Source organism: Poecile atricapillus, chromosome 17 (assembly GCF_030490865.1).
Source record: "Poecile atricapillus isolate bPoeAtr1 chromosome 17, bPoeAtr1.hap1, whole genome shotgun sequence".
Taxonomy (NCBI): Eukaryota; Metazoa; Chordata; class Aves; order Passeriformes; family Paridae; genus Poecile; species Poecile atricapillus.
In genome coordinates, this window is record NC_081265.1 from 7,829,114 (window position 1) to 7,851,407 (window position 22,294).

Consider the following 22,294-nt stretch of genomic DNA (forward strand, 5'->3'; position numbering starts at 1 on the left):
CTTTTCTCACTTCTTATTCCCCTCCTATCAAAGCTGCATGAGTGAGAAGTGCTAGAAGAAATATGCACAAGTAATTTAGATTAAATACCAATCTAACTCAAACCCACCAGCTTTCTGCTCATCTTTCTAAGTAATTCACCACTGCCTTGAGAACAAACTCCTATAACCAGCAAGGACTGTATCTATTACATTATCTATCCCTTTCCCCCCTCTTTTTTTCCCCTTCTTTTCCAATGGAAAATGGAACTCCTTAGAGCATTCTTCATTTTCATCAAGTGTTTACCAACATCTGCTTCCCATCAATGGCTTTTAAGTTCTGCCTTCAAAGGATCTGGAGAACTTCTGGGGATGGGTGACAAATCTTAGAACAAGACTGTAACTTGGCCTCTATTTCCAAACTAATAAAGCATAAACTTCAATCCCAAAAGGGACTGTTAATCTCTTGTGAAGCCCTAACTAGTGCTGTGTGGCAAAATTAAAATCCATTTCTTTGCTTGCAGCATGTGTGATAGTGACAACTTCCATCTGCACCACTCCTCCCTACTTATACAGGAGTGGAATCCACGATTCCTTATTCATTATATTCCCTGAATATGACTGGCAGAGCACGTCATGACCCACACAGGTGACAAAATGCCCATGGTAACTATGGAGTTCAAGAGTTTTAAGATTTTAGATGAGCACTTAACTGTGCCCTACAGCACAGGCTCTAATACCACAATCATGCCTTGCATGGAAAAGAGCTGCTGCTGGATGAACTTTGGTTGTGGATTGCAGAAGTCTCCTGGTGACAGGATTCTTGTCTCCCTCACTGCAGAGGCTGGGAATGCACAGCCAAGTGGAGAGGGAATTGGAGTAGGAAAAATAGTTAAACAGCACAGCTCCAAAGTGCAGGGCCCTGTCTGCGTGGGAGGGAAGACACTCACTGCTTGCTTGCCATGTTTTGGCTGTCCCAGCTGGGAGATGATTTGTAGACGTTTCAGGTCTGTGTACATTCCCACCCAGACCGTGAGGATGCTGCTGTGCAGCTGCCATGTGCTGCCTGCTCTGGGAAAACACGGCCTCCTGCACTCCCCAAAGGCAGTCCAGGATCACTGGATCCCCAGCCCAGTCCACTGGGATCACTCAGAACTGCACTGCTGCTCTCGGGGTGGGACAAGCACAGGAATGGTCCCTCTCTGGCACAGTCACCAGTAAACACGGGCAGAGCTCAGGACACAGGGGACTGACTGCTCCTCGCTTCCATTTAGACAAAAATCCTTCAAAATATTTCCATGTTTGGCCTTTATACTTGCACTGTATTAAGTGTATGGAGCAAAAATACGTAAGGATAAATTTATGCCTGCTACAACTTGATCTAAATTTTAGTATCAGAACCGTATTTTAAATAATCTTCACTATTACTGATTTCATACTTTCTTGCATGCTGACTTAAGTATATTCTGAGAGCTGGCTTTGCTTATCTTGGAAAATTTAAAAGAAAAAGATGAAAGACTTGCTTATCTTAAAAGATCTTAGAATCTTTCTAAGCTCACATTTTTCAAGAAGCCCAACACTCACTTTAACCTGGTCAGGGGGCAGCTTGAGCAGGTTGGGCACGTGTTCATAGGCAGCTTTCTGAATATGGAAACATACTGCTTCAAATAAACCCTTCCTGTCCATTCTCCAAAGGAATCACTGCTGATTAACACCAGCTTTTAAATTCCATTTTCAAAATCTGAAGGGCTCAGGACTGTTAAGTTTTCCTCTATAAGGTGTTAATTATTTGAATAACATTAACAATGCATTGCTGTGTATGAACAGGTTTATAAGCACCAATGTAATCCTCCAAAAATCACCTCCATGAAAAACAAAACCTCACCCAAACCCAACCAAAGATCCACTTCCATGATACTTCCATTACAATTCAGGAATCTGTAAATATAGCTTAAATAAGCTAGTCACATATGTTGGGCTGACCAAGTACAAAGCCATTTAAAGATTTCTCCTTCTGGAGTGAGTTATTTTATTAAAATAGGTACCCTCTACTGTTAAAATATTTGATCAGAATGGGGAATGTAATACTATTTTTACACAGACATTAAAGCAAATTTGAATCATTCCAAAACATCAAAGAGAAAAAGGATGGGAATGAGAGCAAATCCCACTTGGAGAAAAACATGGTTAAAAAGTCAGTACTTAACAAAAACCTGGAAACAAAACTCAGAGGGAGAATTTGAAAGAGCACTGCATGATTAAATTTATTTTGGAGAGGTCTGTGGTCATTATATAGATATGGACCTCTAGTGTAACTTTTATTTAAATATCTCTCTTTTAAGCATTTTTCCCACTTTTTACACATTTTTATTCCTTGCTGCTTGTCAACAACAGCACCTTGCCTTTGATTAGAAAATTCCTAAATGCCTAAAACCTAAATGCTGAAACACAGCTGAAGTTAGGATAAGCTAACTTCAGTCACCCTGAACATTAACATCTTGAACCAGTCCTGCTTTTTGAAAACCACACAAAATCCAGGATGCTGCCTGTGCCTGACCCCTGAGAACCATTTCTTCATAAAAAACAACAAACTGGACAGAGAAACAGCAGCAGCCTAAATTCATGCAATTGTTAACAAACATCTGTTGCCAAGATTTGTTTTTAAGAAAAGAAACAGATGCAGACTGTCTAAACACACCGAGCCTGTGCAGTGGGGACAGCAGACAAATAACAGAAGAAAGGTTTGCCAAAACTCCCCAGCCTCTCAAATGGCTGAATTAAAAGGTGTTAAGTAACTGTAGAAGAGATGTTAAAATAAATATGAATCCACAATCTAAGAACCTACCATGCTACTGACCAAATATTGTTTCAAGACTTTCTTACATTCATTTGGATTACAGAAATTTGTGTCAGGTTCCATGGATTCTGTCCTCAAGACAACAATGCTTCAGAGGAAAAGAACAAGCCTGTTCCAGACATAAATACAGGATTTCTACCCCACACACCAGTAGAACAAACAGCATTCAGCAATTGGTACTGGTAAAAAGTATCTCATAAACCTGTTTTATGAAGTATTTCACAAAACTGTTGTCATACCTGGGCCAAGCCAGTAGAACAAACAGCATTCAGCAATTGGTACTGGTAAAAAGTATCTCATAAACCTGTTTTATGAAGTATTTCACAAAACTGTTGTCATACCTGGGCCAAGCAGCGGGGACCGGTTCGGCTGGGCACTTGACTGGTGCGATGGCTGAGGTTCAACCATGTTGGTGTTGATAATGGTGCTAGTGGTGGTGGTGTTGGTTGTGGTACTGCTCTGAATTATAGGATTATTTCTATCCCACATGTTTACAGTCTTGTTGTTGTTGTAATTTGGGTCGCCCCAAGCTGAGGTACCATCATCGATTTCCATCTTGCGGCGAATGGACGGTGGAGATGGCTCTTCCCAGCCAGTTGCCTCACAGTTCTCTTTTTGTTTGGCTGGCACTGGCCCACCAACCCACCCTGACCCCGTCTGTTTTACAGAAGCAGCTCCTCCCCAGTTACTCACATTGTTGTCCTGGGGTTTATTAGCCCAATTTTGTTGGGGGCCTGGCTTTAAAGATTCCCCCCAACTTGTACCTGTATTAGCCTTGCTGTTTGTGCCATTCCCCCACCCACTGGTCCCAGACTTTGTGGAATCATTCCAGCCAGACCCTGACCTATTATCAGAATCCCATCCAGATCCATTCTTCTTCCCATCACCCAAGTGTCCAGGAACAGATGATGAATCTGTCCAGTCTCCACCTCCTGAAGTCCAGCTTGGATTTGATTTCTGTCCATCTCCCCAGTTTTGAGATTTGGGTTTCTGAGGTTCACCCCAGGTAGGTGATTTGTCCTCCTGATTTGCGGTCCCACTCCAAGCGTGGCCGCTTTTGGCAGCAGCAGCATTATTAACAGTAGTAGAGCTTGCTGACTCTCCCCACCCCCCTGGGCCATTTGGTGCTTTGTTGTTATTGTCTCCCCAACCTGTATTTGTTGGAACAGCTGCCGGTGGAGAGTTGACCCACCCAGATACTGAAGAGGTATTTGTACTGTTCATGATGGACCCATCGTTCTTCCCCCCTGAGTTTGAAGATTGAGTAGCTGCACAACCCCAGGCCTCAGTTCCATTGTCATTCTTCCGTTCAGACCTTGGGGACTCTTCAAATTCCCAGGCAGTGTTTTGCTTCACAGGGGTCTGTCCCCACCCCGTATTGGACAGGACCCTGGGGTCAAGGTCATTTCTTGGCAACTGAACTTGCCCTTGGTCTATCATCCCTTTGTCTCTCCTCCTGCCCTCTCCAGCCCCCTCCCTCCCAGTACTGCCTTCATTTTGACTCCCACCGCTGTCATTGCTTCCTTCACTAGCCGTGGTGCCAGATGCCGCAGCTTTGGCCCAAGAGTTCATTTGTTCATTGCCCTGCTGCATGGCAGGATTCGGACTGGTAACACTCGAGCTATCCCACCCTGTTGATCCTTTCCCGTTGATGTCGCTATTGGAATGCTGGTTTGGGGGCTTGCCCCACTCGCCGTTGACACCGTTGCTGGCGCTGCGGTTGGGGTGGCCCCAGGCTCCAGAATGCACACTGCCAACCCCGCCACCGCCCCTGCCCCAGGCCAGGACCCCGGGGCCAGAGGGAGGCCCCGAGTCCCACGCGTTCGCTCCGTTTCCTTCCTTTTGCACAGCACTGCTGGATCCGTTTTGTTTAGCACTTAATGCTGAGTTCACAGTGTCTCCATTCCCCTGACTGAACCCAGAATTGCTGTTTCCTGTGGCAGGATTACCTGGGGACATCCCCCATACTGAACTGCCCATTCCTTCACCACTGCCCCCGCTGACTTGAGAAACCGCTGTTCCGTTAGCACCAGGAAGGCCTTGCAGGTGGGGCGGGATGATGGCCCCCATGCCCACGGCCATCCCCCAGTTCGGCAGTCCGTTTGTCTGCATTGCATTGATAGGGTTTGGTGAAGAGTTCATGGGGTTAGTGTTATTTGGTCCATCAGTGTTAAGGTTCTGAGGTTGTACGCTGAAAGACACATTCTGAGAAGTGGACGTTTGTGGTTCTGTGCTCTCTTGCGGCAGCAAGTTTCCCCAAGCACCTAAGGTGCCTGTTGGGTTCCCATTCTGGTTGCCCATGTTCTGACCTATGGCACTGACTGGACTGCAAATACTGGAAGGGTTGCCTGCTCCCACAGTTCCTTCATGTCCAAGTACAGGCCAGGCAGCTGGATTGGCATTAGGGTTAAGGTTAAGATTCATGCCAGCATTCGAGTTGGAAGCACCCCAGCAGTTCTGACTTCTACCATCTCCCATCATGTTGTCCATCTTTCCATCCCCACCACTGGCAGAGCAGTGAGCTAGGCCAGAGCTGGAGCCCGCAGCCACCCCCCACACCCTGGCCGAGCCGCCGTTGCCGTTTGCTCCACCAGCTCCAAGGGCACTCTGGTTAGAAGTGCTTTGGACGAGTGCTCCGTTGGCGCCATTATTGCCATTAGTTTTCTTTGTATGTCCAGTGAAGTTGCCTTGGGCACTCCCTGTAGCCATGCTACTGTTCTCTGAGCCACAGTTGGAGGCAGAGTCAGTGTCTGTAGTACATTCTGAGGCAGACTCAGTCTCAGCTCCGGTAATGGAAGGCCACGCTTCCTTGTCAGTCCTGTCTATTATCACTTTATCCCAGCTGCAGTTGCCTTCACTCCTGAAAGCGGGCTGCTGTCCCCAGTGGGAATTCTCATAATGGTCTCCCAATCCACTGTGGCTGAGATCTGAAAGGATCCAAGGTTTAAAATGAGTCCACTGTTCAAACTCTGCAAAAGCCTTCTACTAAACACTGTTTTACATCACTAGTTACAACACTACATTCTGCTAAAATTTAGAATACATTTTCTAACATAATACAGCAATTTTCTTCACTACAATGGAGCAGGATGCTCATATTAATTTATTGGGTTTTGGTTTTTTTTAATCTGGCAAGACTCTCAATTAAAATAACCAAAAAATTTCATTTTAGAACAAAGCAAGTGTTTTGTAGCCCCCAGTGTACCAGTAAAAATAATAAGCAGGCAATAAATAAGAAGAGCAAATACACTAATCTACATGAAATGTCTAAAAAGCAAATTTGGAAAAAACACTGAATAGTATCTAGCAGACTCTTACCATTTATTTTGACTCAATTCTCATTCTTCAGAGAAACACAAAGAAAGAACATCCAATAAAAAAAATGTAAAATGTCTGCCTGCCCTGAGATACTACATACACACCCACATCACAACACTCTAAATTCATACTGCATTTAGGATTGCAACCCCTTTCTGGAAATAAAGAAACAAATACAGACAGCAACTTTTTGTTAGGTGTCAATTATAAACACTATTAATGTATATTTTAGCAGAGAACTTGGGCATCTCTAAATAACTGACAGTTTTGTCAAGAAACTTACCTCTCACAGGCTTTACTTGTGGTTTAAACATAATTTTGCATTTGTACACACAATCCCCTGGGTCCCCAAGCCAATGAAAAGTGATGCTGTGTCTTTTCAGCACTGTCACATCCTCAAACACAGACACTAAATCAAAAAATTAACCAAAAGCTCTTGAGCACCTGCTTGCTCGCCAGGACATGACGATAAACTGGAAGGCACAACATGTCTCATGTTAAGAACTCAAGCTTTGGTTAAGGTTTTGCATTTATTTCCATCCCAGCTGCTCTGTACAAGATTATTTCTCTTAGTTTCTTTTGGTAGGAATTTGATAACAAGTATTTCACTCTGATCCAAGAGATATGTATGGGAAACAATCTGCAGAAAAGCCTCTCTTAACTGCTTGCACATATCAAAGCAACGAATTTTGGATGTCAATTATTTTTACTTCCTTTAAATCTGTTGAAACATGGCTTCTACTCTTTGTGATTTGTGAATAAAATGAATATTTTTGTGGGGAAGATGGATGCAACAAATCTCCCAAACAAGTTGTTAACAACGAATGCCTAATATGAATTAATTTAAATCACAAATAAGTTGGTGTGATTAGCTCCTCCAATTAGAGGTGTTCTGGTAGTGAAAAATTTACTCCAAAGATTAGAAAAAGCTCACTCTCTGACAAAGTCTTGTTCACACATTTCACCTGTAGCTTTTTAAGGTGATTACTTGGCTGCCTTATGAAGGTTTTGCAAGATGAAGAAATAACATGCTAAACCAACCCAGATTGCTTTTTGTTTTAAAATTTAAATTAATTGAAGCAGAAGAAAGAATTTTAGAGAAAGGAAGGGAAAACAATTCTTAGTTCATCACCTATCTTCTCACGATAACAGGAAAATACCTAAATCACAGAAAGACCTAAATAATCAGAGAAAATAGAATTGTTTGTGTTTGAAGGGACCTTAAAATCATCTTATTCTACTCCCTGCCATGGGCAGGGACACCTCCCACTATTCCAGGCTGCTCCAAGCCCTGTCCAACCTGGCCTTGGGCACTTCCAGAGATGGGCCAGCCACAGCTTCTCTGGGCACTCTGTACCTCACCACCCTCACAGGGAAGAACTTCTTCCATAATAAATGACAAGTGCATGACAAATCTGAAAGAATGTGAACAGAACCACTTGGATTTACCTGGATTCCTCCCTCTACATGCAATGGCTGGAAAGGAAGAAAGCATCCTGTTATTCCTGGATACAGCCACTGCTACAGCACAGAGTTTGAACATTTACCTGATCATCTAGATTTGTTACACAGGTGTTAAACAGAGACCAGAATCCCAGATAAGACATGGAAGGGGAACGCAGGCTGTGAAAAGACTTAAAAAGGGTCAGCAGGGTCAGAGAAATGAGCTGAGGAACATTCTTAGCAGAGTAGGAATGAACAAAGCGAAAAAAGCAGCAGCAGGCCAGGCCAGAAGATAAGAAGTTGAGGCGACCAAGGAATCAGATAAGAGGAGTTATACGAGATTTTTTTCAACCCTGTGGGTGGTGCGACTCGGGGCTGTGTTTGAGCCTTGACAGAAGGATTTGAAAGTGGCTGGAAATACATTGTTCCAATGAAAGGTCTTGTCAAAGCTGAAAGCTCTGCTCCGTGTGCGGGTGCTGGGAGAGCAGAGCTGCGCAGGGCAGGTGGGGAGGGAGGATCAGGAGAGAGCCCAGGACATCTCCATACTCACAGGAACAGCATCACGGCTGACAAGATGAGATGAAAGAGAGCTGCTGGTTTAATCAGTTCCTTTCTCCTCTCCCCCAAAGACGGTGGTTAAAGCAATGCTCAAATTTGAGAGCACTTAGAAGACAAAATAAAGGGAAGGGGTGGGATTGAAGATGACAAAAGAGCTTAGAATGATTGCTGAGAGTAGGGGGAGCAAAACTAAGAGACCAGATCTTGAGGAGCAGTAAGAGAAACCAAGAAGAGAAGGAAATTATATGGAGAAGAACTATAAAACCCAAGAGATGTCCATATTAAGAGTAGAAAATGGCCAAGTGCCTGGGCTTGGCCAAGCACAGCTACTCCAGGCAGGATCCTGTCAGGAACACGCAGCTCCAACCCCTGGGCTTCCCAAATCCAGGTGCTCCCTTTCCTGTCCCATCGGCACTACCCAAGGTTCAGATGATTGCCTCAATCAACAATAACCCCGGGCTAATCTGAAAGTGGTGACTTTGGTAGGGATTACAATAATTCCGTGTAGGAGATGTGAAACCAGCAATCCCCCTCTGGAGCAGCGGGTCCCTGTGCTGTGCCTTCCCTGCTCCGGAGGCAGCGGGATCCCGCTGGCGCCTTCCGCAAGTCACGGCTTCAAAAATCAGAGAACAAACTATGCAATAACCTCAGAGTCTCCAACACCCACTGAACAATCCGTTCTAACACCAAACGCTGCTGCCATAAAGCTCGTAAGAAAAAGGACAGAGGAAGAGAATGGGGAAAAAAAATTCACAAAATGAACAGAAACCTGCAAAAAGTGACTCTGCTGTCAGACAAACCAAGAGTTTGAATATGGATCTTGAAGAGAGTAAGTTTTATATTCTTGTCTCTAGAAGCAAATAACAAAAAGGCATTTTTCCATTTTCTTTTAACTAAAAATGGCTTGCTGCTATGAAATAAATAACGAGTAGCACAGTCTTACTTAATTTGAAAAGAACTTACACATTTGGGAAAAATAATGAATGCAAAATGTTTTATATGATTAAATCTAGAGAACTTTTCTGTTTGTTTGTTTTTTTAACGCAAATTTCCTCCAACTTTCTAGGAAACTAACTCTTCACAGAAATTCCCAATATTTTCTTTTCAGAGCTGTTAAGACTGAAATGGGACACCCATTTTAAAAATTCTTAAGAATCAGCTCCTCTTTATTTATGCAAAGATGTGAAATAAAAGCATTGAGTCCATCAGAAGCATTTCTGTTCCTCCTCTGTGAGCTGAGCAGACTGTAAACAAGGCACAAGGAACAGGAACCACAGGTATTCCATGTTAGCAAATCCTAGTGCTGGGACACCACAAAGTGAAAACAATTTTTAAATTAATATTTTATTTTTCAAAGTCTTAATTATGCATCTTTTATAAAATATCATTCCCCTGATCAACATTTCTTCAGCAATCGGGAAGGAAATATTAATTTGAGAATAATGGCTCAGATTTGTTTTTAACAAGCACAGAACTTCTGTCCAACTGCAGCCATACACATGACCTGAAAAATGCACAGCTCTGATCAGTATAACCAATAGCATGAGGGGGTTGTTTTGTTTTGGGTTGCTGATTTATTTTTTTTTTTTAATAATATCCTTAATGGGGTGGGAGGAGATTGCTGGTGTTATTACGCACTGTAGCCAACACACTTGACCAGCTTCAATTCAGTACTTATTAAAACCAGAAAACATTTTTGGTTGTGTTGGATAATGAATAATTAGTTACAAAATCAGTTTAGTGTTTACATAGATTACAAATGCAAAATATGAGTAGAGTGAAATGGGAGAAGCTGTTGCATGCATTTCTTAGAAAAGCAAAATACTTTGCCTGCACAAACAACTGACTCCAAACTTCCCTCCTCCTCCGAAAATCTCATTTACAATCATATTTAATTTTTTTTATTCAGCTAAGTTAAAAGTAACTGTATCTCCACAGCTTCCATTGCAGTAATTAGATCAAATGCTGTGCAGTAAAACCCTGTCTCCCCAACTATATCACAACATTCAGCTGACTTTGGAACCAAAGTACACACAGGCTACGAAATGGCAAAGCCTGGGATAAACTTTTAATGGAACATTACTAATAATTTGTGCTCACCCCATTTTAAATCAGATCTAACAGTGACTCCTCTCTTATTACTAGTTTTATTTTTCAGTCCACGTTTGTCACGTAACAACAAGCAGACCCCCTGGCTCGCCCTGTGCTGCCCAAAGGACAGATGACAGACGGTGCTCCCTGCTCTGACATGCAGAATACAGAAAAATCCCAAGAGCCACTGACAGTCCCACTGGGGATTTTCCTTGGCACACAAAGGTTAGTGATCCTGAGTCAGAATATTTGAAAAAAATTCTTTCTCCTCCTCAAAATATAGTTTTCAATTCAACCTGAGCAGATTTTTAAAATACTATAAATGAGTTTTTCCAAATCTAAATTAAATAGGAATTGTGAGGAACATTTTAAGTGCTAAATCAAACGTAGCTTAATTTTATAAAGAAAACATGACATAAACATCTATTCTGAAGCACAAAATACAATAAAGCAGAACATTTGGCCATTGTAGTGCTAACATTTCAGGCTACCTGCTGCATCCAGCTCTAGGCATAGAGACAGGTTTGAAAACTGGCATCTATCTGAATCCCCTACAAAGCTCACTCACAACAAGTCTCATGGATTGAGGAAGCTGAAATCTTGCACAGCACACACAACGTGGAAAGGCAGAAAAGAGATGGAAGCATTGAATAAAGCAGCTTTATTTATTTTAAAACTAAACCATAGCTAAGCCCACACGGGGGAAAGCCTGTTATCCCTTTTTCATTTTCTGCACTACGACATTCAAATGTAGTTCCTTCCCTCTGATGCTGAAAGCTTTCAAATGCATTAAGAAAACAAGCAAAAATAAACAAGATTTCTCATTATTAGTCGAGATTCCACTACATGCTACCTCTCTGACACAAAAGCAGCAGTAGAAAACACCAAATCATTGCATTTTTCTGCTCGGTGCAACATATCTTTACAAGCAGCTCGCTGCGAAGACGCCATTTTATCAAACCTGAAACGCAGCCAAAAGCTCAGGACGCTGTGCTGCTGCTCTCTCGCTGAAATGTTATGTAATAAATTGATTTAACAGAAGCAGATGCTATTTTCTCAGGGTTAGGGTTACTTTCTCTCTTTTTTTGGCTCTAAAAAGGGCTGATGGGTAATAAAGTACCTGAAGAAAGGAGCCGCCCAACCATCCTAGGAGACGCTACATTGTGTGCAGAGCTGTTTCTACTCCTGCCTCTACGTTCTCCAGGGCTCCCGGCTTCAATATGTCGGCTGTGTACAGTGTAAGCCTCATCCTGTAGAGCTGCCAAGAAAATCTCTGTGTGCGAGCGCGCGCCCAGACAACCTGCGAGCTCGGCCGGGCCTCGGCTGCACTGGCTATGGAAATGCCCTTTCCACGCACAGCCCTCCTCCCCCTTCCCCGAGCTCCGCTCCCCGGCTCTAGGTGAAGGTATCAACAGAGCAGGATTTTTAAGCTTTGATTATCTAATTGCAGCTGACACTAAACCGATCTTCCTTCCTCTTTAAATTCTTTCAACTGTCACAAAACATTTTCACTTCGGGACCCAGCTACAATTAGCGTCCGTAGCTGCTTTTCTGCTGCTTTTGAAAGTCAGCCAAGAGAAGACGCGGGCACTGCCGAATGTCTGTGCTGGCTCCTGCCTCCTGCCCGGAGTCCTCCTCCTGCCTCCTGCCCCACATCCTCCTCCCTCCTCCTGCTTCATCTCCTTCCTCCTGCCCCACATCCTCCTCTTTCCTCCTGCTCCATCTCCTGCCTCCTGCCCCACATCCTCCTCCCTCCTCCTGCTTCATCTCCTTCCTCCTGCCCCACATCCTCCTCCCTCCTCCTGCTCCATCTCCTGCCCCACATCCTCCTCCTGCTCCATCTCCTGCCTCCTGCCCCACATCCTTCTCCTTCCTCCTGCTCCATCTCCTGCCTCCTGCCCCACCTCCTGCCTCCTGCCCCATCTCCTGCCTCCCTGCCCAGTGTCCTCCTCCCTCTCCCAGCCCCATCTCCTGCCCATCGCCCTCCTCCCTGCTCCAGTGCCAGCTCCTGCCTCATCGTTCTCCTCCCTGCCCCGGCTCCTTCCTGTGCCAAGCGTCCTCTTCCCTGCCCCAGCTCCCGCCCGCCGCCCTCCTCCCTGCCCCAGCGGCAGCTCCCAAGTCCCAGATGTACCCTGGACTGCTGCCAAGCCCTTAATGACTTCCCTGCCTCTATCTAAACCAGCTCTAAGTGGCAAACACGAGCGCATTAATCAGCGGCGCAGTTGTTTATAGAGGCAGGGAAGAGCTGCCCGAACAATGCGGCAGGAGCGGGCGCTGGCTGCGCCTGCACAGCGGGACCGACCATCTTGGAACACCCTGGGCCAAGAGCCTCGGCTGCCTCCAAGGCTCAGGAACACTCACAGCTAGCAGAAAGGGGTCAGCTTTACATTTTTAGGGCCTAAAGATTGTCATAAATTCTGAGATTGCACGTAGAGGGCTTTTATCAGTGCCCACACGCAAATCTCGAAGGCTAATTCACACAAACTTCCAGCACAGCCAATACACTCCTTTACGATTATTTCCCCTCCTACCTGCCCCAAATACATATTAATGATGCGGTAAATGGGGCACGTTTCAATTTTGCTGAGTTCCTGCCAGGGGCTCATGGGAGCGGTGTCGCCCCTCTGTGCTGGATCTCACGCTGATGGCTCTTTAAAGCTTTGGCCACGCTCTCAGGGTCGCTGCCACTCCACCACCGAGCCACGATCGCTGCTGCTATTCCTGGCTCGAGAACTGCTCCACTGAAGAACTCCTGAAAATAGTTTGTTTCCTCCTGAAGACATTTATTCTCTGTTTCTCTGCAATGGTCTGTGAATACGGGCAAGGTTCAACCTCATTTCAGAAACAACAGATAAATGGAAATCAAACCTGTTATGTTTTGTTTCTATTCAGAAAATTATTTCAAATGCACTCAGGAACTAGGCTTGAGAGTCAATTTTGCAAGAACAGCTTTAAGTGGAACTACTGTTGTGGTATATTACATTCCTTCAAAACTACGTCAAAACCAGGCTCCTTGTATTTTTCCTGTAAATAACGTAACTTCCTATAATCAACTTCAATTTATGAAGGCAAGTACTTATATAGGGGACTACTTATAGAAGGGGACTGTTTTTACCAATCAGGGTACACAGTAAGGCAAAGAAGAACCCCAAGAAATGAGTCACAGCCCATTAAAAATCCTGGGAGCAAAATGAACTGCAGCTTCCAACCAACTGTTTTGCCAGAGCACATCCATTCCCTTCCTATCTTGGACCAACTTTGATAGGGAATGTGTCTCATAAATTTGAAATTGGTAATTATTAATACCTGAAGACTAAAAATGGGGATTTGAGAGGTGATGCAGCCCACTCACCTGGTCTAAGGAACTATTCCTGACACACATGAGGTGACATTATCCCAATCCAGCAAGGAGGGCCTCCAGCAATGGAGCCTGCACACTCCCAAGTGCTCTATCTCACTTCTCAAGACAGCTTTCACACTGGCACGATTTTCCTAATGTCCACCCTCAATCTTCCTTGTTGAAATTTAAGCCCATAATTTCTTATCTGATCCACCACAGGCACACAGAAGGTATCATTTCCTTCCCTGCAGCAGCCATTTAGGTATCTCAGCATTTATAATTCCAATCTTCCTTTCACTGAGGAGCTCAGATTCCTTCCTTCTTGGCAAAGCTTTTCTCCAAGATCTTTCTATTCCTGTTGCATTCCTCTGCATCTCCCAAGCTGTTCCTTCTGAAGCACAGTACCTCCAGCTGGAATGTTCAAAGGCCTTATCCCACATGTCCCACGGGAAGCAGTGCTGCCTCTATCACCTTCCTGAATAGTGAGTGTTCCTTTTTTAACACATTAATCAAGTCTACCCTGTGACCAGATCCCTTTTTGCAGCATGAGACCCACACACCTGTATCTGGGTACAGAGCTACTCTGGCCAAAATAAAGAAACTTTCCTATTTTTTTATTTCTTAGCCAATTACACAGTTGTGTCACCACTATTCCATACTGTCACTTTGCCTTTTTGTTGCCTAGCACTCTTCTGGAGCTGGTCTCAATCAAAAATTCATTGAGGGCTATTGTTTAACTATCCCCTTTGGCACAACCTGCTCTCCACAAGCCCCAGTGGCTCTGCATTTCTCTCCTGAAAAGTTCAACATGCACAGAAATGGCTGTTTTGCGGTTTTTTCCACCCCTAGGATCATTCTAACAGTTATTCTGACTAATTTAAACTTCCAGTTCTAACTTTCTTACCTCTTAACTTTGGTTGGCTTTTTTCTCTTTTGTAGTTTTCATACTCTTAAAGTGACTACATTGCTTCAATCCATCCTCTGCTTAGTCTACTAAGAATATCATCATTTCCAGACAGCTGGAAACTCTACTTCCTGAAGTGCTCTAACTTGCTGTAGCTTCAGTTCTAACTTTACAGGTAAAGGGGAAAAGTATTTAAAGTATTCCTGATGCCATCCATCAGTGGTTCCTGCTGTTGCACTCACCTGGCTTTTACTGAGTCATTATGAAAGAGTTAGCTTTTTGTTCTTTGGGGCTTTTTTCCTCCAAACTGCTACAAATGTCTTTTATTTCTTTCTAGTGGCATTATATATAATTCCTGATGTGTACAAATTCAGCTTTCCTGTAGTTTTCACATGACCTTAGTGTGCATCTGGGACTTCCTCCTCTTCCCAAGGACTAAACTCCTATCTATTCCCTGGTCACTTCGACCTTCATCACTTTCTACCTTTTACTTCTCCACCACCAGGACAGGTCCTGCTGCTTGGTCTCTTCACATACTTTGTCAGAAAACTGTCACCTGCACGTCTGACCACCTTGCCAGGCTATTTCTTGTCCTTTCTTTCCCCACTGACACCTGGGCTGTTCCTATCCCTGGCTGTCCCTGCAGCACAGCCATCCACACTGAAGCTGGAGATGCAGCCCTGCAGCTCCTGAAGCAAAAGCAGCCACCTTTGAGCCATCAAGCTTTTGTACAGCCCCACTCTTTCAAAGTGGACAGCAAAACTACAAAAGCACCTGTTATTTATCCTTCCACAGGTTTCTATTTTGCTTTCCCCCTGTGCAAAATTCTAATCACTGTCAAAGAGATTTGAAGCAGCAGATTTTTTTTCCATGCTCTGCTGCCTGATGTCAGATAACATCCACAATACAGAAAAATTCGTTCCAAAGATTAGTTTACTGATGAGTTTTTACCATAATTTTTCACTCCTAATGCTCATATTTGGGCCACTCAGAGATTGCCACTTCCTTGTATTCAAAGCATTATAAGGAGTTTCTGAAAATTTTGATGTGAGATAAGACTAAACTAGCTGAGACTCACTTCCCACAACTTTCCTGTCACTGCAGTTCAGAAAATGTCCATCATCCAGGAGACAGAACCATGGGTTAGATCCCTTCTCTGTACTACCTGCTGCATTTATGGCCTTGTGTGATGTTTTCACTTCCTTTTCCCTAAATACACACCTGGCACCTGAGACCTCTGGGAATACTGCCTGATTTCCAGGGCCACAGATCACACACCAAGCGCTACCAAATGCTACACAAAGCCCCGAGAAACAACACAACAAGACAGAAACACAAGCACCTTTTCCACCTGAACATCCCCTTACAGCACTAATTGAGTGAGACCAGTGGCAAAAAATGTCATCAAGCCAAATTCTGGCGATTTTTCCCAAGTTTTGATCCCAATAGCAGGAAAATGTTCCCACAGCCACGTTAGAGAAATGTGTGTGCAGTGATGAGCTGTACAGTGGATGGCTCTGCAAATCGTGGCCAGCAGAAGTGTGTAAGGATTGAAGCTGTCAGGAGTTTCTTGGCAGGATGGAATTGTGTGTTTGTCATATACAGTCACCTTCCACTGAAGCAGCATGAAGATCCAATTCCTGTGTTTCCAAAGGAACATCACCATGCTGCTTTCTTCATTTGAGGTCAACAGCCATCATGAAGCACATCATCCAGGTATTATGGAGAACATTTTTTTTAAAATGTATTTTCTATATAAAGTGTGATATTATATACATAGGAAGTGTGCAAAACACAATAAATAAATATTACCTAATTTCTACTTTAAAACTTTTAGTGTTTTTAACTATTACATATTAAAAACCCTGCTCTGGGAGATCCAGAATAAATGCATTTTAAAAGTTTCTGGTTTTAATTGTGTAACTTTCCAAACAAAAGCAAAAACACAGTAATGTTTTGCCAGCAAAGATATGCTGCTAATGGAATTTCAGAATATGGGCCCAAAGAGGTGAAGTTCAGCAAATCATTTCCATAAAAGCACTTTTCACATGTGCTTTGTTTGTCAAAGCTCAGCCTGTTTGCAATGCCTCCAGGAGATCAAGCTAAATCTTATTTCAAACTTTTGAAATTAAGCTTTATTAATATATTTCAGAAGTGCTTTGGCACATGCATGCCTTACCTACAGCCATCACAAATCACAATGAGCTGAACTGCTCAAGCTGAATTCTTCAAGCATGACTTTAGCAGAAGGGTCTCGATTACCTCGCTGGATCTGATGAAATAACTATATGTCAAAGCTTCTCAGTGCTTTCCAGCTGTACTGACTGGCTTTAGAAGGCATGATAATCTCTCTCTAAAAATTTTCTCCAAATTTGACTTTACAACAATATAAAATTGCCCAATCTGAGGGAATTCTGAAGTAACTGCAGCTAAAGGATTGGCTGTTTGGAATTAGTATTGTCAGATTTTAACAGTAACCAGCATATTTTAATCTTGTTTCCTAAAAAATTATCAAAACCAAAGTTCATAGAAAGAGTTACCCTGTCACAGAAGAGCACTCAGCAACTTCAGGCTGCCCACTTCAAGGTGCACACCACACCATGAGCATCAATCTCTCAACTGCAGCTAAAGAAATCTTCAAACACAAAATAAACCTTCCAGCTCCAGAGAAAAAAAGAATAAAGTTCAGCATGAAATCTGGCATCAGCCCACACGTGGAAAACAAATCTCTGTTTGTAACTGCTGTCAAATTCTCACTTCACAACAAACAACAGACAGAACAAATTAAGAGTGTAACTCGACTTCCCACAATGCTGGTGTGTTTACTCATTCTGATTGCTGCAGGAGTTACTTGCTCTCATTTCTTTCTGGACTTAGGGAACAGACAATATGGATCTGTTCTGCAAAATCCTCTACTTGCCAATAAAAAGAAGGGCACAAGTTCCACCCTGACTCCTGCAGGACGTGGTAGGTTGCTTTTGAGTTGACAGATGGTGGTTTCACGTTGTTGATATACAGAAAAGTCAAAGGCATCTTGGAGGAGAACTGACTACTTCTGATCTCTGTTCTAATAATCATCAAACACACTGGTTGCCTGGAGACTCCCATATAAAATTCATCATTTGTAAAGAAACTAAGAAATCTCTATTGTTATTTTTAATCTCCCGTGGTAGATTCCAGAAGTTATCCTAATTCTTTTAGATCACGTGGCAAAGGATCATTCCAATAATTCAGTTAATGGGAAAATGCTTCACACCTTAATGAGAGAAGTTAACTATCACCTGTTTAGTGGAGTTAGATGACAAGAGATAAAGAATCCCATCTTTAAGTAAAAATAACAAACTAGACTAGATAATGGAATACTGCTCATAAATTAGAGATACAGCTTTCCTTAGTGTAATCCTGGAAAGGATTAAAGAGGGGGCAGGTCAAGAACAAGCTCTGTAGCTCAAGTCAGATGTTTCAGGCAAATAACTATTCTACTCTGAAAGTACTTGAGGAAACAGTTTCATGTTAACAGTTCCATGGCATAGACAGTTAACAATGTCTAAAAGACTGTTTTCAAGGGGTAAAATTTCTAAAATATTCTATGCAATCTGAAATGTTTTAATTTCGTAACAGTTTGTCAGGTTAATGTTTTAGAGATTACCTTAAGAGAGAAACAAAAAACCCCTACTCTCATCCACTTCACTGATATTTCTAGGTGATAAATCTGACAAAGAATATATTAGTGGCCATTAATTCCCACTTGCCTTACATTGGCAGAACATCCTTTTTAATTCATGACATTGCAGTTAAGTTCTGATAAGTGTTTTGGATAGGCCGAGGCAGTAGATAACAGGGGCTGCTGATAAGAGAATAAAGAGATAAAATAGTGTGATTTTTAGAGTGGAGAGACCAGCAATGACTCTCTGACAGTATTCCTTGTACCTGGGTAGTTATAAATAAGGCCTGAAAGGAGCGTGGATGCATAATTACAAGTTAACTCTAAAGGAACATGGTGCTGTAAGAAGAAATGCTACAAACATAAACTCACATCAAGCAGATTCTGGATACAAGATGCTCATGGTAGGGCAATCCTGACTCTGCTTGCACCAGATAAACCATAGAAAGGTGTTGCTGTGGTTCATGATGAGCCTGAAGAAGCCAGTCTTGCTTGGGCAGAAGCCAGCCCAGGCTGAGGGGCTCTGGCAGGGCAGGGAGGGAGCCCCGAGCACGGCTGCATCACTGCCTTTGCACCTTGAGAATGTCCAATACAGCCCCTGCAGGGATCCCTGTCCCACAGCACAGGTGCTGCTCAGGCAGACAAAATTCCTCTTCTCATGTAGCTGAGCTACCTACACTGACTCTTCTGGACAAGTTGGATTTTTTTCTTCCTTCCCATCATTTCCCCAGAGAATTTTTACCTGCCGAGACTCTTTAGTAAATGAAATACCCAGGGAGCCAGAGACAGACATTTAAAGGAAAACAGTTCCTACTGATGCTAAGAGGAGGATGGCAAAAAGTTTCCTTTCAATAAAGTATTTCTTAGTAAGAATCCTCCTGTTTAAAATTCTTCATTTTCATATTCACAAAAACATACCAGTTTGATTTCTGGGAAAATTCTTACGTTTACAAGATATAGAACTCTCTATTTTTTTCTAAATCTAACAGTCACTCAAATCCCAACAGCTGAGATGAAAAGGCTTTGGCTCTCCCTGGGTACTTTTCCTACTTCTTTGCTCTTTATGCTCCACAAGATGAAAACAAAAGCCTGTATGAGAGACTGAGTAAGACTGTGAATATGTGCAGTTCGTGGCTGCAAAGGTCTCTCAGGAGAGAGATTTCCTCCCTTGGCCTCCCAGGGCAGCCAGGCACAGAGCTGCTGTCATTAGAAGCTGAGCTGGACATTTATTTTTTTCCTCCCGTGCCTGCAGTTAGTAAATGAGCTGATGCTCCACCTGCTGGAAAGAACTACATGAGCTCCAGAATTCAGCAAGATCTTTCTGTGTGGAAAAGGCCATCACTGACATCCCAAACAGACAAAAAGGCAGCCAAGATTCAGCTTGTTCCTTTTCCAAGGGGTCTGTTCAGTGTGCAGATCTTGTGGTGCTTTGAAACCTTTTGTTTTGACTTTACAGAGAAAAGAGAAACAGAACAATTGTGACTCTATGGACAAACTGCTACTGAGTAATTAAAACTGCAGGTTTAGATTTGAAGTGAGGAAGAAATTATTTACTCACAGGGTAGTTAGGCCAGAGGAGGCCATGGAATTGCTCCAAGGGCTGGAGCCCCTCTGCTCTGGAGCCAGGCTGGGAGAGCTGGGGGTGCTCACCTGGAGAAGGATCCAGGGAGAGCTCAGAGCCCCTTGCAGGGCCTGAAGGGGCTCCAGGAGAGCTGGAGAGGGACTGGGGACAAGGGATGGAGGGACAGGACACAGGGAGTGGCTGTAAGCTGAAGAAGGGTAGGCTTAGATGAAATGTTAGGAAGCAATTCTCCACTCTAAAGGTGGTGAGACACTGGTGCCAGGATGGATGGGGCTTGGAGCAGCCTGGTCTGGTGGAAGGTGTCCCAGCCCATGGCAGGGGGGTGGAATGAGAGGATCTTTAACCCTAACTTCAACCCAAACCATTCCATGATTATGATACTAAGTAACACTTTTGCTATAAGTTTGATATAGGCTAACTTATTTGGAGCAATAATATAAAATGAAGCTGAAAAGCAGCACCATTGTTTCTTTTCTTCTCACTTCTACTAACTTTTACTTTTCTCTGATTTTTTCCAATGGTAACATAAAAGAAGCAAAATAATAAAAACTCCTGAACTAATTCAACAGTGTAAAACATCTGCTGAGGGTCGCCAAACTGGCTGACATAATACACATACAGCAAGTTAAAATAGGAAAAAAATAAAAGCCTCAAGGTAGAAATGCATCTGGCAAGATCAAAGTCACACAGCTCATACTATACTCTTACAAGCAAAGTTCTTTTATGAGTTATGTTATGATTTACAGTGGCCTTTGTTTCATTAAACTCAAACACAGATGCTTCAGATACATCTACACCGATGCCTGGAAGAAACCTCCTGACCCTCAGGCAGCCTGAGCCACTTCAGCTGGCTGCTCTGTGTCCCACATAAATAATGAGGAGAGTGGCAGCTCCAATCTCTGCTCCCCAGGACCTGAGGGAACGGCTGGAGCTGGGCCAGGGGAGGTTTGGGTTGGATCTCAGGGAAAGGTTCTTCCCCCAGAGGTGCTGGCACTGCCCAGGCTCCCCAGGGAATGGGCACAGCCTGAGGCTGCCAGAGCTCCAGGAGCCTTTGGGCACCCCTGCCAGGGATTTTGGGGTGTCTGGGCAGGGACAGGAGCTGGGCTGGGTGATTCTTGTGGGTCCCTTCCAGCTATGATTTCTATGGTTCCAGAGTTCTGAAAATAAAATGATAAACATATCTCTTATGAGAGATTATGTCAGACACAGAACATTAGTCTGACAGTTAACAAACATTTCCCAATCCAGAAGAAGCCAAGAATGTCAGAACCATCCCTGATGAATTGGGATTTGCAATGAAGATTGCTGTCAGAAAGTTAGAGAACTGCTGGGAAATTATTAGTTTCCATCTCACTAAAGCCAAATACTTGAGAATACAGAAGTAGAACCTCTTCCCTCCCTAAAAAAGAGCCATTTTAATAAATAATCAATTGTTTCATTTTGTCTGTTCAGTTTTGGGTTTCCAGGGAGTAGCTGAGTGATATTTTCAAATGTATTTTGATAATCATAGAAGCTGTAATTTCACAGAGAGATTATTCTCTTATCTAACTAAAACTTCTAAGGACAACACCAAAAAATGTTCTCTGTTGTAGTTCTGCTCAGCAGCAAAAATAGTGAAAGATTTGCTAATGCCCAAAGGGAAAAACTGCAGACAGTTCAGATCCAAATTTTGTGATGTTTGACAGTGCTAATGAGTGATAATGAGCAACACTTGAGATCACACAGAAATGACTAATACTCAAGATATCAAACCCCTCCTTTATGATTTAGTCTGGATGACTTTTTTAAGCCATGGATAACTGTATGCCAGAACAGTCCCTGCTTTGCCTTACATCCACAAAAAGCAGAGATGGAAAAGGGGATCTGCACCACCAAGCTCATCTCCACTGCAAAGCTCACACCACCTCTAGCATAGAAGGGCAAATAAGAAGAGAGCTGCTTATTTCCCATCAGCAGCTTCAGGAAAATGAAGTTAGCTAAGAGACTTATTCCTCAACACCCCATTTCCAGCAGCCAAAGAAAGGCCTGTGTGTCTGTGTGAGACCCCACCTCCAGTGCTGTGTCCAGCTCTAGGGCTCCCAACATCAGGATGGAGAGCAGCAGAGAATCCAGCAGGAGAGTCCAGGGAGGCCATGGAGATGCTCCAAGGGCTGCAGCCCCTCTGCTCTGGAGCCAGGTGGGGAGAGGTGGGGGTGCTCACCTGCAGAGAAGACTCCAGGGAGAGCTCAGAGCCCCTTGCAGGGCCTAAAGGGGCTTCAGAAGAGCTGGAGAGGGACTTGGGATGGAGGAAAAGGACACAGGGAATGGCTTCTCACTGGCACAGGGCAGCATTAAATAGGATATCGGGATGAAATTCTTCCCTGTGAGGCAGTCGAGACCTTGGCACAGGTGCCCAGAGAAGCTGTGGCTGCCCCTGGAAGTGTCCAAGGCCAGGACAGGGATTGGAGCAACCTGGGACAGTGGAAGGTGTCCCTGCCATGGCAGGGGGCTGGAAATAGATGTTCCCTAATGTCCCTTCCAACTCAAACCATTCTGTGACCTGCAAAGGACAGAATGAAATG

General features: G+C 43.6%; 1 protein-coding gene across 14 annotated transcripts in view; it reads right to left on the reverse strand.

The window, feature by feature from the left end:
- TNRC6C (trinucleotide repeat containing adaptor 6C) overlaps positions 1–22,294 on the reverse strand; it is a 95,783-nt gene that overhangs the window by 29,334 nt on the left and 44,155 nt on the right. For 11 of the 14 annotated variants that reach the window (XM_058852147.1, XM_058852140.1, XM_058852141.1 and 8 more), the window contains exon 5: positions 3,175–5,760. In XM_058852147.1, coding sequence (XP_058708130.1) covers positions 3,175–5,760 — 2,586 coding nt within the window. Of the gene's footprint in view, positions 1–3,174; positions 5,761–11,204; positions 11,226–11,363; positions 11,594–22,294 lie in introns of those variants that run through there. The other 3 variants (XM_058852151.1, XM_058852152.1, XM_058852153.1) reach the window with 3 other exon arrangements.